We start from the raw sequence: 22,020 nt of genomic DNA, 5'->3' as shown, positions 1-22,020 counted from the left end.
GCGATTCTTGATTACATTTAATTATTTTTGGGACATTTAGGACCTTTCCATGTCACGCTTGTGAATGTTGCTTACTCCTTGGTAACAATTTAACTCAACATGGGGTTACCTTATTTACCCATGCTATCTATCTATCTATCTATCTATCTATCTATCTATCTATCTATCTATCTATCTATCTATCCATCTATCTATCTATCTATCTATCTATCTACCTACTTACCTTACTATCTACTTATCAGATAGAAGTGCAATAGTTGCCTTATTTTATTCTATTTTATTCTATTCTATTCCATTCTATTTAACCTTTATCATTACTATAATTTTTTGTTATTATATTTTTAACTATGTTAGTGCATTGTTGTATTCCCCTGTCCTGTGTTGTAAGCTACTGTTATAAAATAATTTCCCCAAACGGGGAAATCTATCTATCTATCTATTTTTTGCTTTATTTGTGAGAAAGACATGACAAGTTTTATAACGAATAAAGGAAAGAAAACAAAAACAACAAAAGAAGACATACAGTATACAGGGATACCTAATGCTATCTAGATGTTTCAGCAATAGTTTTTTTGGAGGGTGTTTCAAACATCCAGCTAAGATTTCTGCCTACACCCACAATAGATAGATAGATAGATAGATAGATAGATAGATAGATAGATAGATAGATAGATAGATAGATAGATAGATAGATAGATAGATAGATAGATAGATAGATAGATAGATAGATAGATAGATATTCAACTGTCAAACACCCATGAACCATTTGGTACAAACTGAGGTCAGTAACTAAACAACAAACAGTCATTTTTTAATTCATGTCTTTCTTTATTTCTCCATTTATTGTAATTGCAGCCACATGAATGTGGGGAGGAAATACAGCTGTTAGAAAGGCCTGTTTCTGGATCGTGTGTTGATCAGTCCCAGGACAGAGAAGGCGCTGGCTGCTGCTGTTACCAAACTGATGGCCCCAATGGCCCGTGTAGCCTGTGGAGACAGAGGAACAGGACTGAGGATTACTGTGGGCAAACAGGAGAGGTCAGAACAAAGCACACAGGAACTTTATGGTAAAATATCAAACTGTTGTCTGTTGCTTATGAGAGGAGTCAGAAACTCTAACCAGCCAGGACAGATTTCTTCAATAAAAGTACAACAGCAAAGAAACAGTGGCATGGTTTGGCATTCAAAATCTGGATTAAGTCATATGATTCCTTTATATCTTAACCCAGACTTTTAAATTGTAACAGCTTAAACCCAAATCCAACAAACCACTCAGGTTCACTGATTTCATAACAAAACACATAGAGTTCAACTTATTTTGCTAAAGTTAAAGGAAGAAAATATGTTATAAAAATAATCTGAGTAAAGCAAAAATAACCTTTAAATTTGGTTAATTGCCTCACATGTGGGCAAGAGAAAGCCCAAACTCAACACCTGTATCTAACATAATTCAGACTTAGAAGTTCATGTTAATGTCCAGTGAAGATTTTGTATAGTTAACTGTTGATCAGCATAGCAACCACAAAATGACAAAGCTAAAACAAGCATATAGAAACAATTTGGAGTCCAAAAATTAACACAGGCCATTGTCATGTTAGTATTTTTAGATTTATTTATGTAGGGGGTTATTTTAATTTGCCACTGTGGCAAAGAAATTGCCACATTCCTAAACGTCCTCTCCTGATCTGAAGATATGTTAACAGCAAAGCTATGACAGTGGTGACATTTATGGTCACTCACTGTGCTATTTTGAGTAAAAGGTCTGTATTTTGCCCTGATGACACATGAGACAGAAACAAAGCAAACAGTGAGAGACCTGCTCGGACACCCCCTCCCCGTAGCGCAGGAGGGTAACAAAGTGCTCGCAGTTGCTCCCCAGCAGGTCGTAGGACACCTCCTGGCCAATTAGGACTTGTGCTCGCTGGATGATCTCAGAGACGGGCAGGGGCGTGTGGTTGTGGTCATACTTGTTGTTGACACGGTACGAGTCTCCTCCCACCACTTCCTTCAGCAGCTGCATGCGCACCACAGCTTTCCGGCTGAAGACTGACTTCACGCTGGACATAGCAGCTGCCGGGCTCTCATCTGAGGAGGAGTATCAAAACAAGTGTTGAATAAAAGTGAATGTTTATGGATTTTGGATGTAGAATCTCTCAGTTAGTAAGATACATGGGACAGCGTATGAAGAGAGAAGGCCCAACAAATGGTTCTGAAACATATATCTAGGGGGAATTAATAGGGCTGTATAAGTAATGCATAAAGACTCTGAGCCATGACAACACAAGATTTAACACCATCATCATGTAGTTGTTTATTACAACTAGACAATTTGAATGTGAAAGGACATTACTTAAGATAAAGAAACAACAAACCTAAGTATGAAGTGTTTTAGATCAAATCCCATGATCAAAATAAATATGCAAAAACAGCTGCAATCCTACACACAACTGACATCTCCATACACAAATCTGACATTGACACAGGTTTGGCCGAGTGGTTAAATCACAGAGGCTATAGTTCCCATAGTGGGCAGTCCTGGTTCAATTCCAACCTGTGGCACTCTAAACCCCCCCCCCCCCCCCCCCCCCCCTCTCTCTCTCTTTCTCTCCTACGTAACTTCTTTGTCCACTGTCTTATCTTTTCAATAACAGAATTTTTAAAAAAAATCTGAATTATCATACTGACAATTTGAGGACATCAGTTGGAGTGATAGGTTTTGAGTTTAAAACTGCATCCTATTTGGCCAGTTATTTAATCCATCAACGAGTCAAATTGTGTCAACATTATTCGTGTCAGGGTGCTTGTTTAGCTCAGCAGTTAGATTGTGCGCCCTATGTATGAAGGCTACAGTCCTTGAAGCCACAGCCTCACATTTGACCCCCACACCCATCCCTTGGCTGCATTTCTACCTCAGTCTCTTCTCCCCACATGTTCTGTCTCTTTTCAACTGTCTGACTGAAAGTCCAATAATAAATCATTAAGAATCCAACTTTGTGTCTCAGATTTTTTTTTTAGTAAAGCACCACCCAGCAGTTTGAACTTGTCTGTAGCAGTTTCCTACTGACCAACAGGAGTCAGGTTGATGATGTAACCATCTCCCAGGTAGAGTGCCCAGTGTTGATAGGCTGGTCTGAAGATCTCAATAAGGTCACCAGGCTGGGGGTCACCAGACGGGTCAGAAAGGTCGGGGTCATTAGAGGCCATCTGCACACACACACAGAAAGAGAGAGAGAGAGCGAGAGAGAACAAACATTATCAGAGGACTTTATATGTCATCGTCAAGATACAACTAATGCAACAATTCAGGCCTGAAAAACTTATTCCAGTCTTACTTGTTTTAACCAATACTTTGAAGCTGCTGGTTCACTTGTTGATTGTATGAGTTTGAATAACTGTACATACTTTTTAAATGGGGGTAACTACAGCTGTTAATAGAATTGACCACCAAGACATGTTTATTTTTAGGTCAGTAGGGTCACTGATACTTCAACATGTCATACCCACAATACCCTACACACACTGCCATATTTCAGGTCATACTAACAGCCTCAAGTCAACTTACAGTAGAGTTTTGTTGTTGTTTATCCATCCCACATCATGCTTCCACAAATTCTAAAAGGAAAAGAAAACACAGACAGGAAAAAACACAAACAACAACACTGCTTTTAACTGTCTGACAAGTAGCTGAGTATGAATATGAGAGCGAAGAATTTTAAAACACTGGGATTTCTTTGACTCAAGACAAAAGACTAAAAGCCAAAATAACTGCATTTTTAGAGAAAGAGAATGCTGGATAGGATGGTTCAATGTAAATGGAATCCATACATACACACATGCATGCACACACGCACACACACACACACACACACACACACACACAAACACACACACACACACACACACACACACACACACACACACACACACACACACACACACACACACACCAACACATAGACACACAACAAACACCAGCTAACACACAGACAATACACACACACACAAGCACCTGTGCTGCCACAATAGCATCAACACAATGAGGAAGCTGACAGAAATAGTTGGAGCCCAGGTTATTTAACATAGAAAATAAACATCCAAGAAAAGTTCAGTCTAATTCTGATCAAAATTACACATGAGATGTAATCTATATCTGCCTAGGAGAGCAATTAGTGAATCCATCTCATTAACAATGTATGATGCTCAAGCCATGATGAAAAAAGAAAGCCACATATTATTTTACCACACCAAGACTTTCTCATTAGGGTCACTGAGGTGCTACCAACATTAAAAAATGTGCATATTTTTGTCACAATGTCTGTTATGATGCTCTGTAAACATCACCCATCTATTATACACAAAAATAAATCAATATATTATATAAAATTATAACTTTGCCATTGTATAGGTTAGTTTTAATGTAAGATTATATTGAGGCTGGGAAAGCTTGTGAATGCATGTTAGTGGTGGAAGTAGTCATTACATTAACCACACAGGTGTGATACTTACTCAAACACTAGCAGCTTTTTCTTCCTCACCATCTTAATTCTCCATCATAAATCCGCACAGAACCACGGAAATGTCCAGTCAAGAAAGGAAAAACAGAAAGAGATAATCCCGAGATCCTGGTATGATTCAAAAGCAGTAAAATATCCCAAAGCCGAACAAGAGGCTGGAGGTCCCGTTGGAGGTATTTCAGTGTTGCGGCTCTGACTGATGACAGTTTCACAGTGTTGCTAAGGTCACACAGGCACACACTCTCACAGAGAGCCATTGTCCCATTCACAGGCCACCACACTGCTCCTCTGAATAAGAGTTATTGTGAGCTTGGAAAGACAGGTTTCATTTAAATGCTGTCTGGTCTTTGTGCTTGTAGAGTTGGCGTTAGTTAGGAAGCCAAAATTAATGTTTGTATATTTTCTCAGTGTGAACGTATCATGTTTGTGGGGGTTTCTATCTTCATTTTATTTCATTTATATTTCACTTTACCTGTTGAATTTTTTATTTACCTATAAGCTTTGTTCCAGCAGCCATCAGTTACATAAACAAGTCACAGTAATACAGCATGATTCTCTCTAAACAAGTTCTCCACTATTTATGAAGTATTTATGGACCTTTTTATCTTGCTTTTTATTGGTGGCACTTTCTTTCTTTTATCTTGTTTCTATCTTGTTTTTATTGACCAACCGTTGATTTTATGTCTATCTTGTTTTTTATTGATTTTGCTCTAATTGATTGCTCATTTCCTGTTTTTACTCAGGGTTACCTCTTAAGCACTAAGTACTTTGTCACTTTTGTTTGTCATGTATCGTCTTGTGCTGTTTGTTGTTTTGATGTTAAAAGGAGGCTGACTCACTCACTGCAAACATAATCTACCTACGAGTACGAATAAAGTAACCTTGAACCTTGAACATGATATCCATTTTTTTTATTTTCTCTTCATTAATTTACTTGTGATATTACTTTTCTTCCATTACCACTCCCTTATCTTGGCTTTTATTATAAAACAAGGGGGATATAATGTATGCTTAGGTGCAGTAAGTAATGTGACTGCACTAGTGTAACAATTTAATGATAGTCAGTGGACTCTGCTTTGGATGAAAACTGATCATATTACCCCTCTTCTTAAAACTCTGCCCTGGCTCCCTGATTCTTTTAGAAATGATTTGAAAGGTTTTTTACTTGTTTTTAAAGCTCTTAACAGCCTTGCTCCTCCATACATCACTGATCTCCTGTAATTTTATGTTCCAACCCGATCGTTGAAGTCCTCGAATGCTTCCCTTTTAAATGTTCCTTGTGTGTGTTTCACACAAGCACCGGCCAGTGAGCTTTCTGTTTTTACACCCCTAAAGCTGTGGAACTCTCTGCCTCTGGAGATCCAAACGGCGAGCTCTCTGGGTGTTTTTAAAAGTAAACTTAAGATTTATCTTTTTTATCTAGCTTTTAATTTGGAGAAATGTATTTTTAGCCCTGGACTGCATTATTATTTTTTATTATTTTAGTTATTATTTAAATCCTTGTTATTTTAATCATTGCTTTAACATTTATTGATCTTTTTAAATTATTCTTTTATCTATTTATTTCTTGTATTCATCTGACCTTGTTAACGCTACCTTATTTTTAACTTTTCTTTCCACTATTACTTATGTTATTAATTTACTGTATTGATTTTATTTTATTTTTAAGTATTTTATTTATAATCCTGCCTTTTTTCATTTCACCATTGCTGTTGTTTTCTGTCTCTGTTATTCTGTGAAGCACTTTGGGCTGCATGTTTTTATGTATGGTGCTATATAAATAAAGTTGAGTTGAGAGAGTTGAGTTGGGATGGATAGTTCCACGTTAACAAAAATAGTATACCAGTTTTTCGTTCTAATTTGCTCATTCTCTTTATTGTTCTAAAATGTTTCAAGCTTTCATGCAATAAACCTGCTTCGCATGAAAACGTTTGGAGGGCCTTGTTATGAAGAAGTGAATCCTGCAGTAAAGGAGAACTCAGGGGTTGGATGCATTCTTTGCTTATTGATTGGCTGCTGCCCGCCATCACGTACGTCACTTGTCCCCGCCCCCGCCGGTAAAGTGCATTTGAGAGCTGCATCAAGAAACCGGAGGTTATTCTGAATACAGAGAGAAGTGGAGGACCTGAAGCTTCAAAATAAAACAGGAAGTATCAGGACTAGTATCTTGACTTGTGTCGGTACCAGGTGTGATTTCATGTTCAGGGACTTCACATATGAAATTTCCAAATAGTCAAACTAAACAATTGTAACATTAAAATATGACCCACCTAGATTCAAAATCAAAATCAGTCCGTCTGAATAGTTTGAGTTTCACAGATAACGACCGCATGTTTTAAGATAACTAAGCGTTATCGTGCCACATTTAAATTTTCATTTGGCTTCATAGTCCAGACAAATGGATCAAAGGCAGGTTTTCTGTTAGTGTGCGAGTTTCGAGTAAGTACTGTCCCTTTGTGGTGTTATGAAGTGTGAAAGGGCACATTTCATTTTCTGCCCAAATGTAGTGATGACCTTGGTGATGTGAAAGATGTCAATGTCCAGCCTATTACTAATTGTAAACTGTTATTTTGGAGCACTTTGGACAAAAGACAAACACTGATTTTGTTGTACTTTTGGTAGTCGAAGTAGGCATATTTACACTGTGTTGTGGAGATAGTGACATTTTCCTATTTTCTACACCAATTAAGGCCCTCACAGACTAATGTAATTACAAACCAACCAACTGACACTATCAAAGTCCTTGAAGTTTCAGCTTTAGGTTTTTGGGTAGAGGTAGTAAGGAAGAGGATAAGGGCCACTGGAAAAACAATAAATGAAGGTCAATTTCTTTATTATTATAATTATTATTATAATGAGAAAAAAGTCAGAATTCTCAGAATTCTGACTTTATTCTCAGATATCGTACTTTTTTCTAAGAATTCTGACGTTAATCTCAGAATGCTGAATTTTTCTCAGAATTCTAACTTTAATCTCAGATTTCTGACTTTTTTCTCAGATTTCTGACTTTTTCTCAGAATACTGACTTTTTCTCGGAATTCTAACTTTAATCTCATAATTTTGACTTTTTTCTCAGAGTAATAATAAGAGTAATAATAATAATAAAAAAAAAATTGACCTTAATGTTTTTTTTTAAACATTTCTCTGATGGCCCTATTCCTCTTCCGTAGAGATACAGATTGGTGTCAAACTCTGCAGTGTAGGGCAATCTGTCTTTTATTCTGAAAGGGTTCCGGAAGTGTAACTGCATTTTCGATAACCTTTTGCCTTTACCGATTCAGCACACAAACAGAAGGTTAGCCAGTCTGACAGCTATTATTTCTCCTGCGAGAAAGGAGACTGTGAGTTTTTGCTCAAACTAATTATAGTTTGTGTAATGAGAAGAGGACACTGAGTGTTGTCGGACCGTGGTAAGTGAAATAGTAACATAGTTAGCTTAATGCAGGTTAGTTTACGAACGCCTTGACGCTTATAACGTTAGCTAAATCTGTTAGCTCGTTTGGTAACCACATGCTTCCTATCGCGTGTGATTTTATAATCAAATCAATGACAAGTTGAAAATAGCTTCCTTTACGTCTCTTTCATTGTCTCTGTTCAGGTTTTCTGTTTCTGAATACGTTTCATGTCACGTATCTAAGTTGCACGGTGTCACTGCTAACTTCCATGATGTCCTAGTAAACAGATCATTAAAGAACACCTGCATTCCTGCACAGCATTTGTTGTGTAACCTGAGAAGTTATACAACTTAGTATCCCCATAAACCATCCGAATGAATCTAAACAATATGATGCCATACCTATGATGCTAACTTCTGTGTTCATGTCCACTGATCAAGCTGTCTTTGCTTTTTGTTGCCCCTCTCTGTTTACAGATCATTCAGCATGGCTTCTGCCCCTCCACTCACACGGTCGGACTCAGCTCGGGGGGAGTTCTCCCCTCTAAAGCACTTTGTTGTTGCCAAGAAGAAGATAAGTGATGTCTTTGAACAGCTACTCAACTATGTAAAAGAGACATCAGACTTTGTAGAAGGTGAGGGGGTTTGATCTGTTTAACTTTTCTTTCCTGGGATAGTTTTGTTCTTATTGGAAAAAGATCATGTAAACAGGATTTCAGCTCTTTATCTCTCTGCAGAATCCTTTTATGTTAAAGAGAAGTTATTGGATTAAGATGTTTGTCATTCGACAGTCAGCCCTCTCTGACTTGCTGTATGCACGTGTTTGTTGGACAGAAACCTGTGGAAATAAAGCCTTGGAGAATATCGCCAGTCAGGATCAGAAGTTGGAGATTCAGGCGTATGCTGACAAACTTGCTATCATTAAGGAGGTGCTGGCACGAAGGCATATGAAAGTGGCCTTCTTTGGCAGGTAAATGACGCCCTAACACTTTACTTTCATTTTCAACTTTATTGCTGACTCAAAGTCAAAATGCAAGACAAGACAACACAGACATAGAAGAGTGTACAAGAGCACAGTAAAAGTACCATTTGTATAAAATATACTTTCTTTTGTAGAAAATAGACCAAAATCCTTTAATTATGGAAGAGGATTAGGGCCACTGGAAAAAATAAATAAAAATAAGGTAAATTTTTTTTGGATTATTATTATTCGGGGGAGAAAAGTCAGAATTCTGACTTTAATCTCAGAATTTCGACTTTTTTTTCATAATAATAATAATTAAAAAAAAGTGTGACCTTCATTTTTTTTTTTCTTCAGTGGCCCTAATTCTCTTCCGTATTTAATTGACACTGTTAAATGAACAGTCTTTTTCCATTGTTAAAAACTCATGTTGCATTGGATGACAGGATGATGTACCAGTATGTTATAGTAGGAAGATGTGTAAGAGACAAAATGAGATTTTGTATATAAGATTCAGCAATAAGTGCTGTCTTGAACCTCCTTACATCTGAATTATTTTAAGCTGCACTTGTGTATCTTGATTATCTATTTTTCTGACCTTCAGCAGATATATGTTTTACACAAATTAGATGTTACATCTTTGGACTTTGCATCTGATCTTTGAGATGATAATTCAAAGAACTAGCAAAAAAAGTGTTGTTACATTCATGTAATGATTGTCTTATTGTTTTTTTAGGACCAGTAATGGTAAAAGCACAGTAGTCAACGCCATGCTGAGAGACCGCGTGCTGCCCAGCGGTATTGGCCACACAACAAACTGCTTCCTGAGTGTGGAGGGCACTGATGAAGACAAGGCTTACCTTAAGACGGAGGGCTCAGATGAGGAGAAGAGCATCAAAGTACATTTTTTTTGTTTTTCAAAATAATTACTTCATGCATAAAATACTTCTGTGCATGGTTTTACATGAACACGTTCCGAAATCTGGCTCAAAAGTTCACTAATCAAAGTATCTGTTGATTTTGATTAGTTCTTGGGCTGATAATGAAAGTGCGTAAAAATTAGAAGTGCAGTCACATTAGCAAAAGTCTGGTTGATGGATTTCCTGTTGTTTTTGAAGTGTTGTTGTTGAATGTCAGTGTTGAGGATTTAAGATCAATCTCTCACGCTCAAACCTGCTTTGTTGTTTCTTCCTCAGGCTGTGTAAAATAGTTTTATAATCAGGAGTGGCATTTTCAAAGTTAAGCATATTTATAAAGAATTAATTTCAAGTTTCATCAGATGAAGGGTAATAACAAGCTATAAACAGTATTTAAAACATGCAGCCATGTTGACAGACACAGCTATGAGAGAAGAGTGTTTACATTAGTGTGTGCTGCCTTAACGTAAACCCACTAAGCCAAACTAACCTGACACAGTTAAAAACATCAACAACTCCCAACAGTCTTCATCTGTATATGTCAATGTCCACCTACATTTTGTATTAATCCTCCTGGTGCATGAACATGGAACATTTATGGTTATTGTCATCAGAAAAGAAAACTAAGTAATTTGCAACCAGAACATCAGCTTGTGTTTACATCTCATCTGCAGACTGTAAACCAGCTGGCTCATGCACTTCACATGGACGAGAGTCTGGATGCTGGCTGTCTCGTCCGTGTTTTCTGGCCAAAGACCAAGTGTGCTCTGCTTCGAGACGACCTGGTGCTCGTGGACAGGTAACATGATCTCAGGATCTTTCGTTGTTAATATGATAGCTTGTAGTACATAAAAAAGTTAGCCAGCATTGTGAATAGAAAAATCTCATTCAAGTGGACGTATATTCTTCTTCCTAGTCCGGGGACAGATGTCACAACACAGTTGGACAGCTGGATTGACAAGTTTTGCCTGGATGCTGACGTCTTTGTGCTGGTGGCCAACTCTGAATCAACACTAATGAACACGGTAATGCCCTCTAAGCCCCATTAAGCCTGTGTTTGCTCAATATCGGGTTAAATGTAAACCTTGCTTTGCTCTATATGTTACGCTGGCGCTTTCATAGGTAGTTCACAGTGGCAAGGCAAGGTTATTTATAAAGCGCCATTCATACAAAGAGCAATTCAAAGTGCTTTACAGAGATAAAATTAATTTGATTCATCTCAGAACTTCTTCTCAAGGATTAAGACTATCACATTGAATATTTTCTGTCGAGTTGCAGCCCGAAGCTGGCTCAGACCTCTTGACACCCCCGCAGGGTGCCCGTATGCACAACATCTAATAGATCCAATATCAGGTTCATTCCATAACGCCATACCTTGTCAGAAAATACCCAATTTGAAATATGACATTAAACAAACATAAGCATGAAAACATAAAATATTTTAAAATCTGAGATAAAGAAAAAAAAGAAGTAAATTTAGTTACAAAATTTCATTAAAATTCATTAAAAGAAATCAAAAGTTTGTAGTTTACAGATATAAAAAATTAGGTTTAAAAATGGGGTTGCATCCATTATTTAGCAGTGTAAGCAGCAGTGGTAGGATAACTTGAGAGGAAGCTGCAGCTGCTACTGACAACTCTGTGTCACTCATTTCATAATAGATCAAATTAATCCCAAGATTTCCATGGTCAATTTTGTATATTAGCTATAAATTAGATCACTGTGTTATAGATGGGAGAGTGTTGACTGTGTTTGAATTGGTTTTTTGAATGTAAATGTGTACTGTCCAAAAATTATAAATGTTGTTTTCAGCTCTTTGTCTTAATTCCATCGCAATAACTAATGGAGCGCATATTTTAAGACATTAAAAAAAGCATAAAAAAACAACCAATTTAATAATTACATGATACAATTTATCTTTCCATAGCTCTATAAAGTTATATACATTTAAAATAAAAAGGACCGTCTTTCATTTCAAAAAAGGAGAAAAATGTACAGTTGATGTCAGTACACCTTTTTAACCAATTAGCACACAGTCATAACAACATTGATGAAAAAAGTTGTGTCAGTTACGTCAGTGGCTTGTGTACTTAAAGGGCCAGAGCGGATGTTTTCTCTGCTGAATGGAGAGAGTGGCTGCTCGTGTCTGTACTTAGCCAAAGAGGCCTCACTTCTGATTCTCTCAGCTCAGGCATTCATGCAATGTGAGGCTAAACATGATCACTGAGTTCATTAACCCAGCAGCAGCTTTTGAATAGAAAGAGAAGCACAGCCCCCTATGAGCTATTCAATGGAAATAAACCCACACATTATGTTAGTAATGTAAAACATGTTAGTCATTCAAGTAGAATAAACATGATGTAGGTCAGTCAGAGTTTGGAACCTGGCTAGCTGTGCAAACACAAAGGTTTCAACACCAAGTTTGCTATCTTGGTGGAATTGAGGCAGACAGAAAGAAACCATGTGTTCAGTAATTTAACATCACTCTTCCTCATCCCTCTAGGAAAAACACTTTTTCCACAAAGTAAACGAACGCCTGTCAAAACCTAACATCTTCATCCTCAACAACCGCTGGGATGCGTCAGCAAACGAACCGGAATACATGGAGGACGTAAGTCAACCATCCATTTGTCGTGTTGTCATGTCACATAACGTAACAGCTTATTGTTGCAGAAGGTGATATTCTTTTTTTTTTACAAATCTTTCTTCAGGTCAGAAAGCAGCATACAGACCGCTGCGTTAACTTTCTGGTTGAGGAGCTGAAGGTCCTGGATCGGGATCAGGCACCAAACCACATTTTCTTTGTCTCTGCCAAAGAAGTGCTCAACTCGCGCATGCAGCGGGCACAGGGAATGCCTGAAACAGGTGAGGGTTGAGTTAAAGCTGCAGCAGTATGTGTGGAGGATAGAGGCACTTTTTTTAAAATGAGTTGCCTTAAACTGTTTGGTTCATGAGTTAAATTTAACCTTATGTATGTTGCAAAGGAAAATAATAATATAAATGGTGATATTAGGGAAAGATGTGTGCTCTAAAGACTCAGCGCTGACAGAAATTGTGTATTTTTATGCTGACGACACACAACTTTACCTCCCCATCAGAGCTGGTGACCGGTCAAATATCCAAATCCAATCATGGATGGCAGACAACTTCCTTCTACTCAATAACAATAAATCAGAAATTATTCTAATTGTCCCAGCAGCAGAAAGAACCCTCATCATGCCCAACCTAGATAATTTAGCTATCCCCATAAAAATGTCAGCAAGGAATCTTGGAGTAATTTTTGACCTGGACATGAACTTTGAACCACAAATAAAGAAAGTTGTCCAGTCCTGTTTTTACCAGCTCAGAAATATTTCAGAGGTCAAGTCCATTATTTCATTCAAAAACTTAGAAAAACTCATTCACACTTTTATTTCCTCCCGCCTTGACTACTGCAACTCACTATACTCCTGTCTCAATCAAAAATCATCCACAACTTCAGACCGGCTTTTAACTAGAACAAAAAAAAAATTCCCACATCACCCCAATTTTAGCATCCCTACACTGGCCCCCTGTTGTTTTAATGAAATCTTAAGACACTTTTAATCACGTTTAAAGCACAACATAGACTCCCCCCTCATTACATCTCTGAGCTCTTATCCCCCCCATAAACCAGGACGCAGTCTGAGATCCTCTAGCAGTGCTCTGCTTGCTGTTCCATGGTCTAGACTAAAAAATAAAGGTGACAGGGCCTTTGCTGTCAGAGCCCCTGACTGTGGAACAGCCTGCCCTGTCCCTCATTTTATTTCACTACTCAAGAAGCACCTTTATCGTAAAGCTTTTAATTTGTGAATTTATTTTAATCTTAACGTTTTACCTCTCCTTTGCTTTCATTGTGTTTTTATTGTTCTTGTGAAGCACTTTGTTACTTGTATCCAAAAGTGCTATACAAATCAAGGTATTATCATTATTATTATTATTATGGTGGCAAAACATTTTTATTCATATACCTACAATGTGATCATTTCCTCCAACAGGTGGCGCCTTGGCTGAGGGTTTCCAGGAGAGACTGAAGGAGTTCCAGAGCTTTGAGAGGAGGTTTGAGGTCTGTTTGTGAGCATATGTGTACGTGTGTGTTCTTGTGTGTTTGTTTGTGTTCTACTCATATCTTTCAACAATTTTAATCCAAACAAGCTAAATCTACTTTGTGTGTGAATGTCAAGAGACAGACCTTGAAAAAAAAGTGAAGAAGAAATTAGTGTAGTGTCACCAGAAATGCATCTTACCATTTATCTCTCTGAGCTTGAATCAGTGTTAAGTCTTATCAGGTCCAAATGCAACAGGTTAAACAGACACAGATGAAAACTGTGGTTGGTGTGTCCTAAAGAGCAGAACAGTTCTGTTTTGTCTGCTACTGCTTATGAGAATGCGTAACGATGACAGAGAAACAGAGAAGTCAAGTATAAGAAGTACATTCCTGCAGAACAGGAGATTCTTCAGTAACTACTTTGGTGTAAATGTTACACAAACTCAAAGAGAAATCGAGAGATACCACAGAAAGAAGCAATCGCTAGTCAGCAAGTCACTCCTGGCATAGTTGGTTAGGTTGTTCTGCAAACCATGCAGTTTCAGGCCTGCAGCAGCGGCGCCTTCTTGACCAATCACTGTGCCTTTCCCATCAACTTGCGTCTTCATTGCTGAAGTCTAGATTCACTAAGGCGAGGGCATCCGTTTGTTTCTGTTTCACTTTCATTTTGTTCTGTCCTAACCATTTAACCATGATTTGTTTTCTTTGTGTTTTTGTGTTTTGTTGCATCTTGTTGATATTGTTGTTGTGATAACTTGCAGGATTTAAATTGTACCAATTTTGGAATAACATTAGGAAATTAAAAACAATCTTTGAAATTTCATACCTGGATGATTTAACATCTCCATGGTCACTCTGATATCAATCAATCAATCAATCAACCAATCAGACTCTATATATAAAGCACTTTTAATTCAATAACACAAAGTGCTGTACATTAAAGCAACCTAAAATAGAATAAATTACTGAGGAAACGCTCTCATGATATCTTAATGAGGAAACACTGGAGTTAAAATAAGATGTTAAATCTCAACACAGGAAATTATAATCACCAAAATAAAATACATTTCTAAGATAATAAAACACTAAAATATTAAACCATTACAAGAAAATAAGATGCTATACTTAAAATAAATAAACAAGTACATGAATAAATAAAGTAGAATAAAAGTGACTAAAATTTGAACTAGATAATAAATAAATAAATAAATAAAGCTGTTAAGAATAAAACTCTAAACTCTAAAAAGGTTGGTCTTGAGTTTGCTTTTTAAAATGTCGATGCTCTGTGCAGCCCTCAGCGTGGGCTGCGATAATAAAAAGCTGCCTCACCGTGGGTCTTATTTCTTGCTTTTGGTACAATTAAAAGTCCACTACCTGAAGACCTGAGGGCTCTCACTGGCTCATATGATATAAGCAAATCTGATAAATAAGAAGGGCTACGATCATTAAGAGATTTAAAAACCAATAAAATAAGCAAGATTGGTTTAAAACTACACATCTCAGATCCCTTGGAAGAGGCACCGCTTGTTGAGCAGCTACTTTGTCAGGAACACAACAGCAGAACAGCTTGTAAAATAGTTTGAAGTAAAGCCAAACAAGCCAAAGAATTATAGATTAAAAGGTCAGGCTACAAAGCATTTAACCAACAATTAACCTTGAGCTTTAATCAGTGGAATAGAATTAGATGCATGTGACTTGTCATTCCAATGGTGTCTTGTGTATGTCTTGGGTAGCCTACAATAGATTTCTTAGTTTTGCTAACAGACAACATAACATTAAGGGATCAGAAGAAGCTCAGAGGTGGATGATTTAAAAATGCTAGCCTTGAGATTAGGAGTGTAAAAGTTAGAATTTAATTGGTGCAGGCAAAGAATATCAACTATCAAAACAAACATGCTTCATCCATTCATCCTAAAAACAACACAGTATTATTAACAAGTTGTGGTATTTTTTCATTTTCCTTCACTTGCTTTATTAGTCGTAAACATTTGACATGTTTTTCATGATTTTTTATCACCGACACATTACTGTGACTTCACAATATGTGGGCTGTGAGACACAAGACAAATACTCTGCTGCGTTCATTATTTTTACACACTCATATTTTTTTTCTTAACTTCTCTTGAGTTCAAGTAGCAGGTGTGTGTCTTGTCCTCTGTTTGTCCCTGGTCAGCGTGTGAGCTCACACACACCCTCACCAGCAGCAGCCCCTATAGCTGTCACAGTAACTTGTGTGTTATGGCCTCGCAGGAGTGTATCTCGCAGTCAGCAGTGAAAACAAAGTTTGAGCAGCACACTATCAGGGCCAAGCAGATCACAGAAAAAGTCAAGAGCATCATGGACGCCATCAACATCGAGGCAGCGGAGAAGAGGTGAGTATCCCGACCCCTACATTTCTCCTTCCACTCTCTTCACGGAGTGGGTCAGTCAATGCCATGTAAAGCATTAGAAGGTGATCAATGAAAGTGATGAGACAATAAATATAGATGTGTGGAATAATTTCCCTGACATCCTGTTAGTCCTACCAGGTTCGCATTTTCTGACTTTTCTTCCTCTTGGTGGGGCGGGGCTTCAGAGTGGCAGCGCTGGAGGACAGAGAGTATCAAATGGACCGGCTGGAGTTTGTCAAAAATCAACTCAACTTGTTGATTGATGACATCAAGAGGAAAATCAAGGCCATCAGTGAGGATGTCGAGTCCAAGGTATTGTAGACAATAACCAAGGAAAGAAATCAAATCTTCCTATCTGAATGTACATCATGTGAGCTGCTTGCTTGCATCACCATCCCCTAATAAGGGTTTGGATAACTGTTATGATTAGGGATGCACAATATATATTTTTTTGCCGATATGCTGATATTTTAAACTCATTTAGCCGATATTTTTTTCCACACACCTAATTGCAGAGATCATCAATTCTCTTCTGTATTGGAATAAGCGTACAGTGTTATGGTGATACTCTTAGCACATTTGTTTTGTAATATTAATTTCTTGTGCAAAATATGAAAAATACTTAATACTTAAAAATGCATATTTATTATTGACAATTGCTTTCATACAAAATTCATACAAAAAATAAATCCTACTTAAAACATGGATGATGCTCTCCCTGAGACAATCATACCAATACCCACAACCAGGGCAAATTTGGCCAATTTCACATTTGTCATAGTAAGTAAACCTAACCTCTGTTCAAAGAGAACATATGAAAAGTGCAACTGTACAGCAATTAAACCCAAATTAAATAAAATGGTTTACTCTTTGACAGTAAATGTGCCTAAATTAGTCAGCTACATGTACCTTACAGACTGTTAATGTCTGATTTTAAAGCCAATATTGGCCGATGATGATAATGTGCCGATTACATTGTGCATCCTTATTTATGATCATTATTTAGTTTACTTTATGTCGATATTTACTTGATTAAACTTGGTTACAATTCTTCAAACAGCCCAAAAATCTAAAGAGGGTAAATTATACATGATAAAGACATCCATAACCCAACAAATCCTCATGAGAAGGCTGAAACTGCGGAATTTGAGCAAAACTGAGCAGCTGTTCTATCCTTGAACTGGACTCAGTTTTCTCGCCTTCCTCCTGTAACTCAGTTTCCATTTATCAAGGTATCCAACGCCATGGGAGAGGAGATCTGCCGCCTCCATGTCATTGTTGACGAGTTCCGTTCGGACTTCCACCCATCACCACATGTCCTCAAGATCTACAAGTCTGTAAGTGAAGCCACTAATGAGATCCCCATTGGATCACATGATAACATTTTGTTTGCACACACTGCACTGGGGTGTATGTGGATTCCGGTACTTCCTGAGCAGCCTCAAGTGAATCCTCGATGAACTGCAGTTTTTAATACTTCTGCATCAGACTCATATTTTTAGACCGGAGGTTGCTGCTTGGTAGGGTGCAGTAGCTGTATCTGTTGTAGCTGTTTACTTGGAGGCTAAAAGCCTGCCTCAGTGCCACCTCTTTGCCTGTTTCTTAGTTGTTAGGTTGAGTCAGTATTTCATATTTGGCGACCTCCATCATCCGGCCTCGAAACACTCCTTCAGAAACCAATGGGTGACGTCACAGAGACTGCGTCCATGTCTTTTTTTGAATCTATGATTCATTGTGTTTGTTCCAACCTTTCCTTTGGTCTGCTCCATCTTTTTGTGAATGGACTGCTTCATTGAGGCCTTTGACATCTGTCGCTGTTTGCAGGAACTGCTGTCTCACGTGGAGGAGGGCATGGGCAAGAACCTGGCTTTCCGCTGCTCTGACGCCATCAATGCCTCTGTCCAGACCTCTCAGGACTACATGATAGGTACCAAAGCTGCAGATGAAAAACTACAGTTCATTATTATGTGTTTGGTCTCAGTATAAGCACCTTGTGATTAGCAGTTAAATGTGAATAGTGCTGCTGAACCAAAGGTATTTGCAGCTATGAAATGGATAATAGTTGATAAGATTGTAGAAAGTAAAAAAAGTGTATCTCTATGAATTGTTTTGGGAATAAATTGTTCTTACAATATGTTCTGAATTGTAGAAAAAGGGTACGTATAAAATGAAGGTGGCAGATTAATGTACATTGAAAACCAAAATAGAAAGCCACCTAAAATAATATATCCCCTCAGAACCTTTTCATGCTTGAGAGGCCAAAAAATAAATCTTGTTTTATTGGAAAATGTCCTCCACCCATATATTCAGTCAACCATCGTACTTTGTGGACTCATTTGGAGCCCGTTGCTAAACTGAGCACAAACCTTTTGGGCACTTGAGCGATGGTCCGCGACACCCGGCGTGCTGCTATATTTACCTCCCTTGTTGAATGCCACCATCCCGTGGCCTGTTATGCCACAAATGCGTCATTCTGTCAGGCACACATGCACGCTGTGCTTGCTGACAGTGATGTTGGACGGGTGTTAATGTGCTCTCTAATGAACAGGACTCAGGTGCTGTTCTGAAATTGTGGGGTGATATTTACTCTCCTGGAGGCCAGATTAGAAAAATCTGGAAAATTCAAACCAATCTTATCTTGATTGGCAACAACGAGAATGAAATGATGGTGTTTCAGGCTTCTTGTATGATTCTCCTCTGCCCCTGGTTTCCATAAAATAACATTAAAAGATACAAAAAGTGCATGTTTTTTTTTATTTTATTTATTTATTTACCCCACAAATGACCCAATAACTGTTGCTGATTTCTCTCTCTTACCTCATTTTTCATCCTCCAGATAGCATGCTCCCTCTGCTACCGTCTAAGGTCCAGAGTCAAGTCAGCATGCTGGTGCCCAGCAGAAAGTTTGACCTCAGCTACGACTTAAACTGCGCCACACTTTGCAATGACTTCCAGGAGAACATTGAATTTCAATTTTCGTTGGGCTGGACCTCAGTAGTCCACCGCTTCCTGGGTTCTGTCAACGCGCAGAGAGCGCTCAAACTGGTGGACCAGAAATTCCAGGTACAGACTTGGAATAGTGAAACCCTGTTCAGATTGGGATGTTACATGTCTGTGCTGATTGTGAAATTTGGATTTTAAAATGACTGTCATTGTACAGACCTCTCGACCAGCGCTGCCTGTAGCCCGCACACCATCCTCTGGACCCCCCTCCACTATAGCACCACCCAACAACGAGACTGCTCTAATGACCCAAGAGGACTTAATGCTCGCTATGGCAACCAATGTGGCATCGCTTACCTCCCGCACTTCGATGAGTGTTATCATCGTTGGAGGAGTGGTATGTAGAATGTAAAACTGTCCCTTTTTTTTATATCCCTGAAGGAATGTTTCTTTAATTGTTTTTTAATTTGTTATCCAAGGTGTACAGAGCGGTCGGGTGGAGGCTGATTGCTATGTCAGCTTCAATGTACGGCTTGCTTTACCTGTATGAGAGACTCACCTGGACCACCAAGGCCAAGGAACGTTCTCTGAAGCGCCAGTTTGTGGATTATGCATCGGAGAAGCTGCAGCTTATTGTCAGTTTTACCAGTGCAAACTGTAGCCACCAGGTCCAACAGTAAGTCCTCCTGATACACCAAGTGTTCATTTATTCTTTTATCTCTGTTGATAATTAAACTACTGGCATTGCCCAGCTCCTCATTATGCTCCTAATTGTACATACACACATATACGCCCTGCCCCAACCCTCTCTCTGCCCCACTCAGTCTTCCTCTTTGCAGCATGGCTAAATAAATGAGCACTGTAACGCTGTGCCCTCTGTGTTGTCAGGGAGATGGCTACGACCTTTGCTCGGCTGTGTCAGCAGGTGGACCAGACACAGAAAGAGCTTGAGGCTGAAATCCGCCTACTGACAGCCAAGATAGATCAGCTGGAGACCGTCCAGAGCCAATCCAAGACCCTGCGGTCAGTCCAGCTTCTTCTCTTATTTGAGTGGGAGACATGAAGGGGAGAAGTAATTGGGAGAGTATAAGACAATTTTTTTTTTGACAGATGTTTTGACAGAAGCATTGTTAGAATTTAAATTGTAGATGATGGAATGATACAATAGGAACAAGTCCAATCAGGAATTCAGTTTAAATTGATATATGGTCAAATGGTTAAAAATGAAAGTAATAATGTGGCTTTACTTGGATTAGTTGGTTTAGGTCTGATGTGTGTTTGTGTCCTCCACAGGCATAAAGCAACAGATCTGGAGAGACAGTTGGAGGCGTTCACAAACCAGTACCTGCATCGTCAGCAGTGAGCTGTTCCTCTTCATCATTTGGTTCTTCCAGAGCCAATCATTCCTCAGACAGGTGTGGCCCTGCCTTGGTCCTCATCACCTTAACCACACCAGATTTTCTGTGTGGACAGTAGTGCTGTAAAGGAAGAGCAATCAGGGGATTGATCTATCAACCTTAAAAAGAAATCAAGAGATATTTTGATAGAAAAGAACAAGGAAAGTCATTTAGCCTGCAAGAAATACCAAACTTCTTGTCAAATATGAAGGTGTGGTCTTTGTAAAAGTGTACTCATCTTGTTTTGTTTTGTTTTCTGTCTTTTTTGTTTCTTTGTCACATCCGTTCGTCACTTTTGAAGAAGTTTTTGGTAATGAAATGGCGACATGTCATTGTTTTGGACATTTTAAAGACATCAATTAAAAATAAACGGAAATATTTAGTTATACTCTTTCTTGAGTGTCAGACAAGACAGTATTTCCCCCTCCTACTTTCCTCCTCAGCCAGCGAAGTGTTTGGAGAAGAAGCATTGAAGAAATTGTAAAAACAAAACTGCCTGTAAAACAAAGAAAGTTGTACTCCCAATCTGTAAAGATGCACCTCAAGGTGGCATTATTGTGTCTCGTAGTGAGCGGTACCACACGGGTGCTATATTTTGACACTAATGTGCTTCTAACTGTGAATATGCCTTTTTTGACGAACCTTTGTGGAGGAAATTCAGTTTGTGTGCCAGTTAGATAAAATCTACCTGTCAAGCTACACGATCAGCCGTACGTTGGCAAAAAAATCAAAATATATTAAAAAATAAAAGAGAATTGATTTTTTTTTTCTGAATTGGTTGAACTTAGTTTAGTTGGTTTACTGAGAGAACTCTTTCAAATAAAGGGAAAGCATGTCTTTAACATACTGTAGCTTCATGTTCGATTTTCTAACAATATACTGTATAAATCAAAGGCTTTTGAAATCCTCACATATTTTATAAAATCCTATTTTATTTATACCCAATAGACTAGTAATGGGGATCAAACCCATCTGAACCTGTATGATTGTCTTTCCTTGACTGTGTGAAATACCTCCAGATTTGGCCTGTCACATTAAATCTGTCACAATGTAAAACTGCTGATGTGTGCATTTACTTAAAAAGTGTTTATTTTGGGAACTCTGTTATAAAAGTATTTTGTAAAGCTTTTGACCACTGTTAGCACTGTGAAGATGTTGTTTGCTTGTATTGCCCATTATAATCAAATGCATGCTAGTGACTCAGCTCACATGCTTTTTTCACCCATTACACAGTCTGCAAGTTTTCTGTGCATATTGACCTAAAAGCTGCAGACATTCTCAAAGTTGACTGTAAATTTTGTTTAGGTCTTACATTCTAAGACCACACATTGGAAGAAAAAATAGTCCCATACATAAAACCCATAGGTGAGTAAATATCAATACTGCCCCCTACAGGCAAAAATAGTAGCTGCTATTCAGAAATCTAAACTGTCTACAA

At 38.2% G+C, this 22,020-nt stretch overlaps 2 protein-coding genes across 7 annotated transcripts; one reads left to right on the top strand and one right to left on the bottom strand.

The window, feature by feature from the left end:
• Positions 1–830: 830 nt before the first annotated feature.
• On the bottom strand, positions 831–13,820 carry plaat1 (phospholipase A and acyltransferase 1). Of its 6 annotated transcripts, none has more exons than XM_034710629.1 (6): positions 8,311–8,484; positions 4,507–4,545; positions 3,563–3,612; positions 3,066–3,204; positions 1,817–2,085; positions 831–987 (listed from the first exon to the last, which is right to left on the bottom strand). In XM_034710629.1, the coding sequence occupies exons 3-6, from the start codon at positions 3,587–3,589 to the stop codon at positions 886–888; spliced, it is 537 nt and encodes a 178-aa protein (XP_034566520.1). In that variant the 5' UTR covers positions 3,590–3,612; positions 4,507–4,545; positions 8,311–8,484; the 3' UTR covers positions 831–885. The 6 variants fall into 6 exon arrangements, with proteins under 6 accessions (XP_034566520.1, XP_034566537.1, XP_034566544.1 ...); XM_034710646.1 differs by having other exon boundaries at positions 4,507–4,538; XM_034710653.1 differs by lacking the exons at positions 4,507–4,545; positions 8,311–8,484 and adding an exon at positions 13,780–13,820.
• Positions 7,732–21,643, top strand: mfn1b (mitofusin 1b). The gene is made up of 18 exons (XM_034710593.1): positions 7,732–7,924; positions 8,386–8,543; positions 8,743–8,878; positions 9,606–9,768; positions 10,461–10,585; positions 10,703–10,811; positions 12,290–12,397; positions 12,498–12,651; positions 13,803–13,870; positions 16,103–16,224; positions 16,428–16,554; positions 17,475–17,579; positions 18,067–18,169; positions 19,079–19,305; positions 19,403–19,582; positions 19,665–19,861; positions 20,074–20,208; positions 20,479–21,643. The coding sequence occupies exons 2-18, from the start codon at positions 8,396–8,398 to the stop codon at positions 20,546–20,548; spliced, it is 2,277 nt and encodes a 758-aa protein (XP_034566484.1). The 5' UTR covers positions 7,732–7,924; positions 8,386–8,395; the 3' UTR covers positions 20,549–21,643.
• Positions 21,644–22,020: the final 377 nt, after the last annotated feature.

This window comes from Notolabrus celidotus, chromosome 2, assembly GCF_009762535.1.
Source record: "Notolabrus celidotus isolate fNotCel1 chromosome 2, fNotCel1.pri, whole genome shotgun sequence".
Classification (NCBI taxonomy): domain Eukaryota; kingdom Metazoa; phylum Chordata; class Actinopteri; order Labriformes; family Labridae; genus Notolabrus; species Notolabrus celidotus.
The sequence above is the reverse complement of the archived record's forward strand: the minus strand, read 5'-3'. Positions and strand labels throughout refer to the sequence as shown.

Excerpts from the sequence above, each read along its gene's own strand:
- mfn1b (XM_034710593.1), top strand. The coding sequence starts at position 8,396 with ATGGCTTCTGCCCCTCCACTCACACGGTCGGACTCAGCTCGGGGGGAG. Across the intron at positions 16,225-16,427 it reads ATCGAGGCAGCGGAGAAGAG|AGTGGCAGCGCTGGAGGACA; the intron begins GTGAGTATCCCG and ends GCGGGGCTTCAG. Across the intron at positions 16,555-17,474 it reads GTGAGGATGTCGAGTCCAAG|GTATCCAACGCCATGGGAGA; the intron begins GTATTGTAGACA and ends CCATTTATCAAG.
- plaat1 (XM_034710653.1), bottom strand. The coding sequence starts at position 3,589 with ATGGATAAACAACAACAAAACTCTACT. Across the intron at positions 3,205-3,562 it reads AACAACAACAAAACTCTACT|ATGGCCTCTAATGACCCCGA; the intron begins GTAAGTTGACTT and ends GTGTGTGTGCAG. Across the intron at positions 2,086-3,065 it reads CATCAACCTGACTCCTGTTG|ATGAGAGCCCGGCAGCTGCT; the intron begins GTCAGTAGGAAA and ends ACTCCTCCTCAG.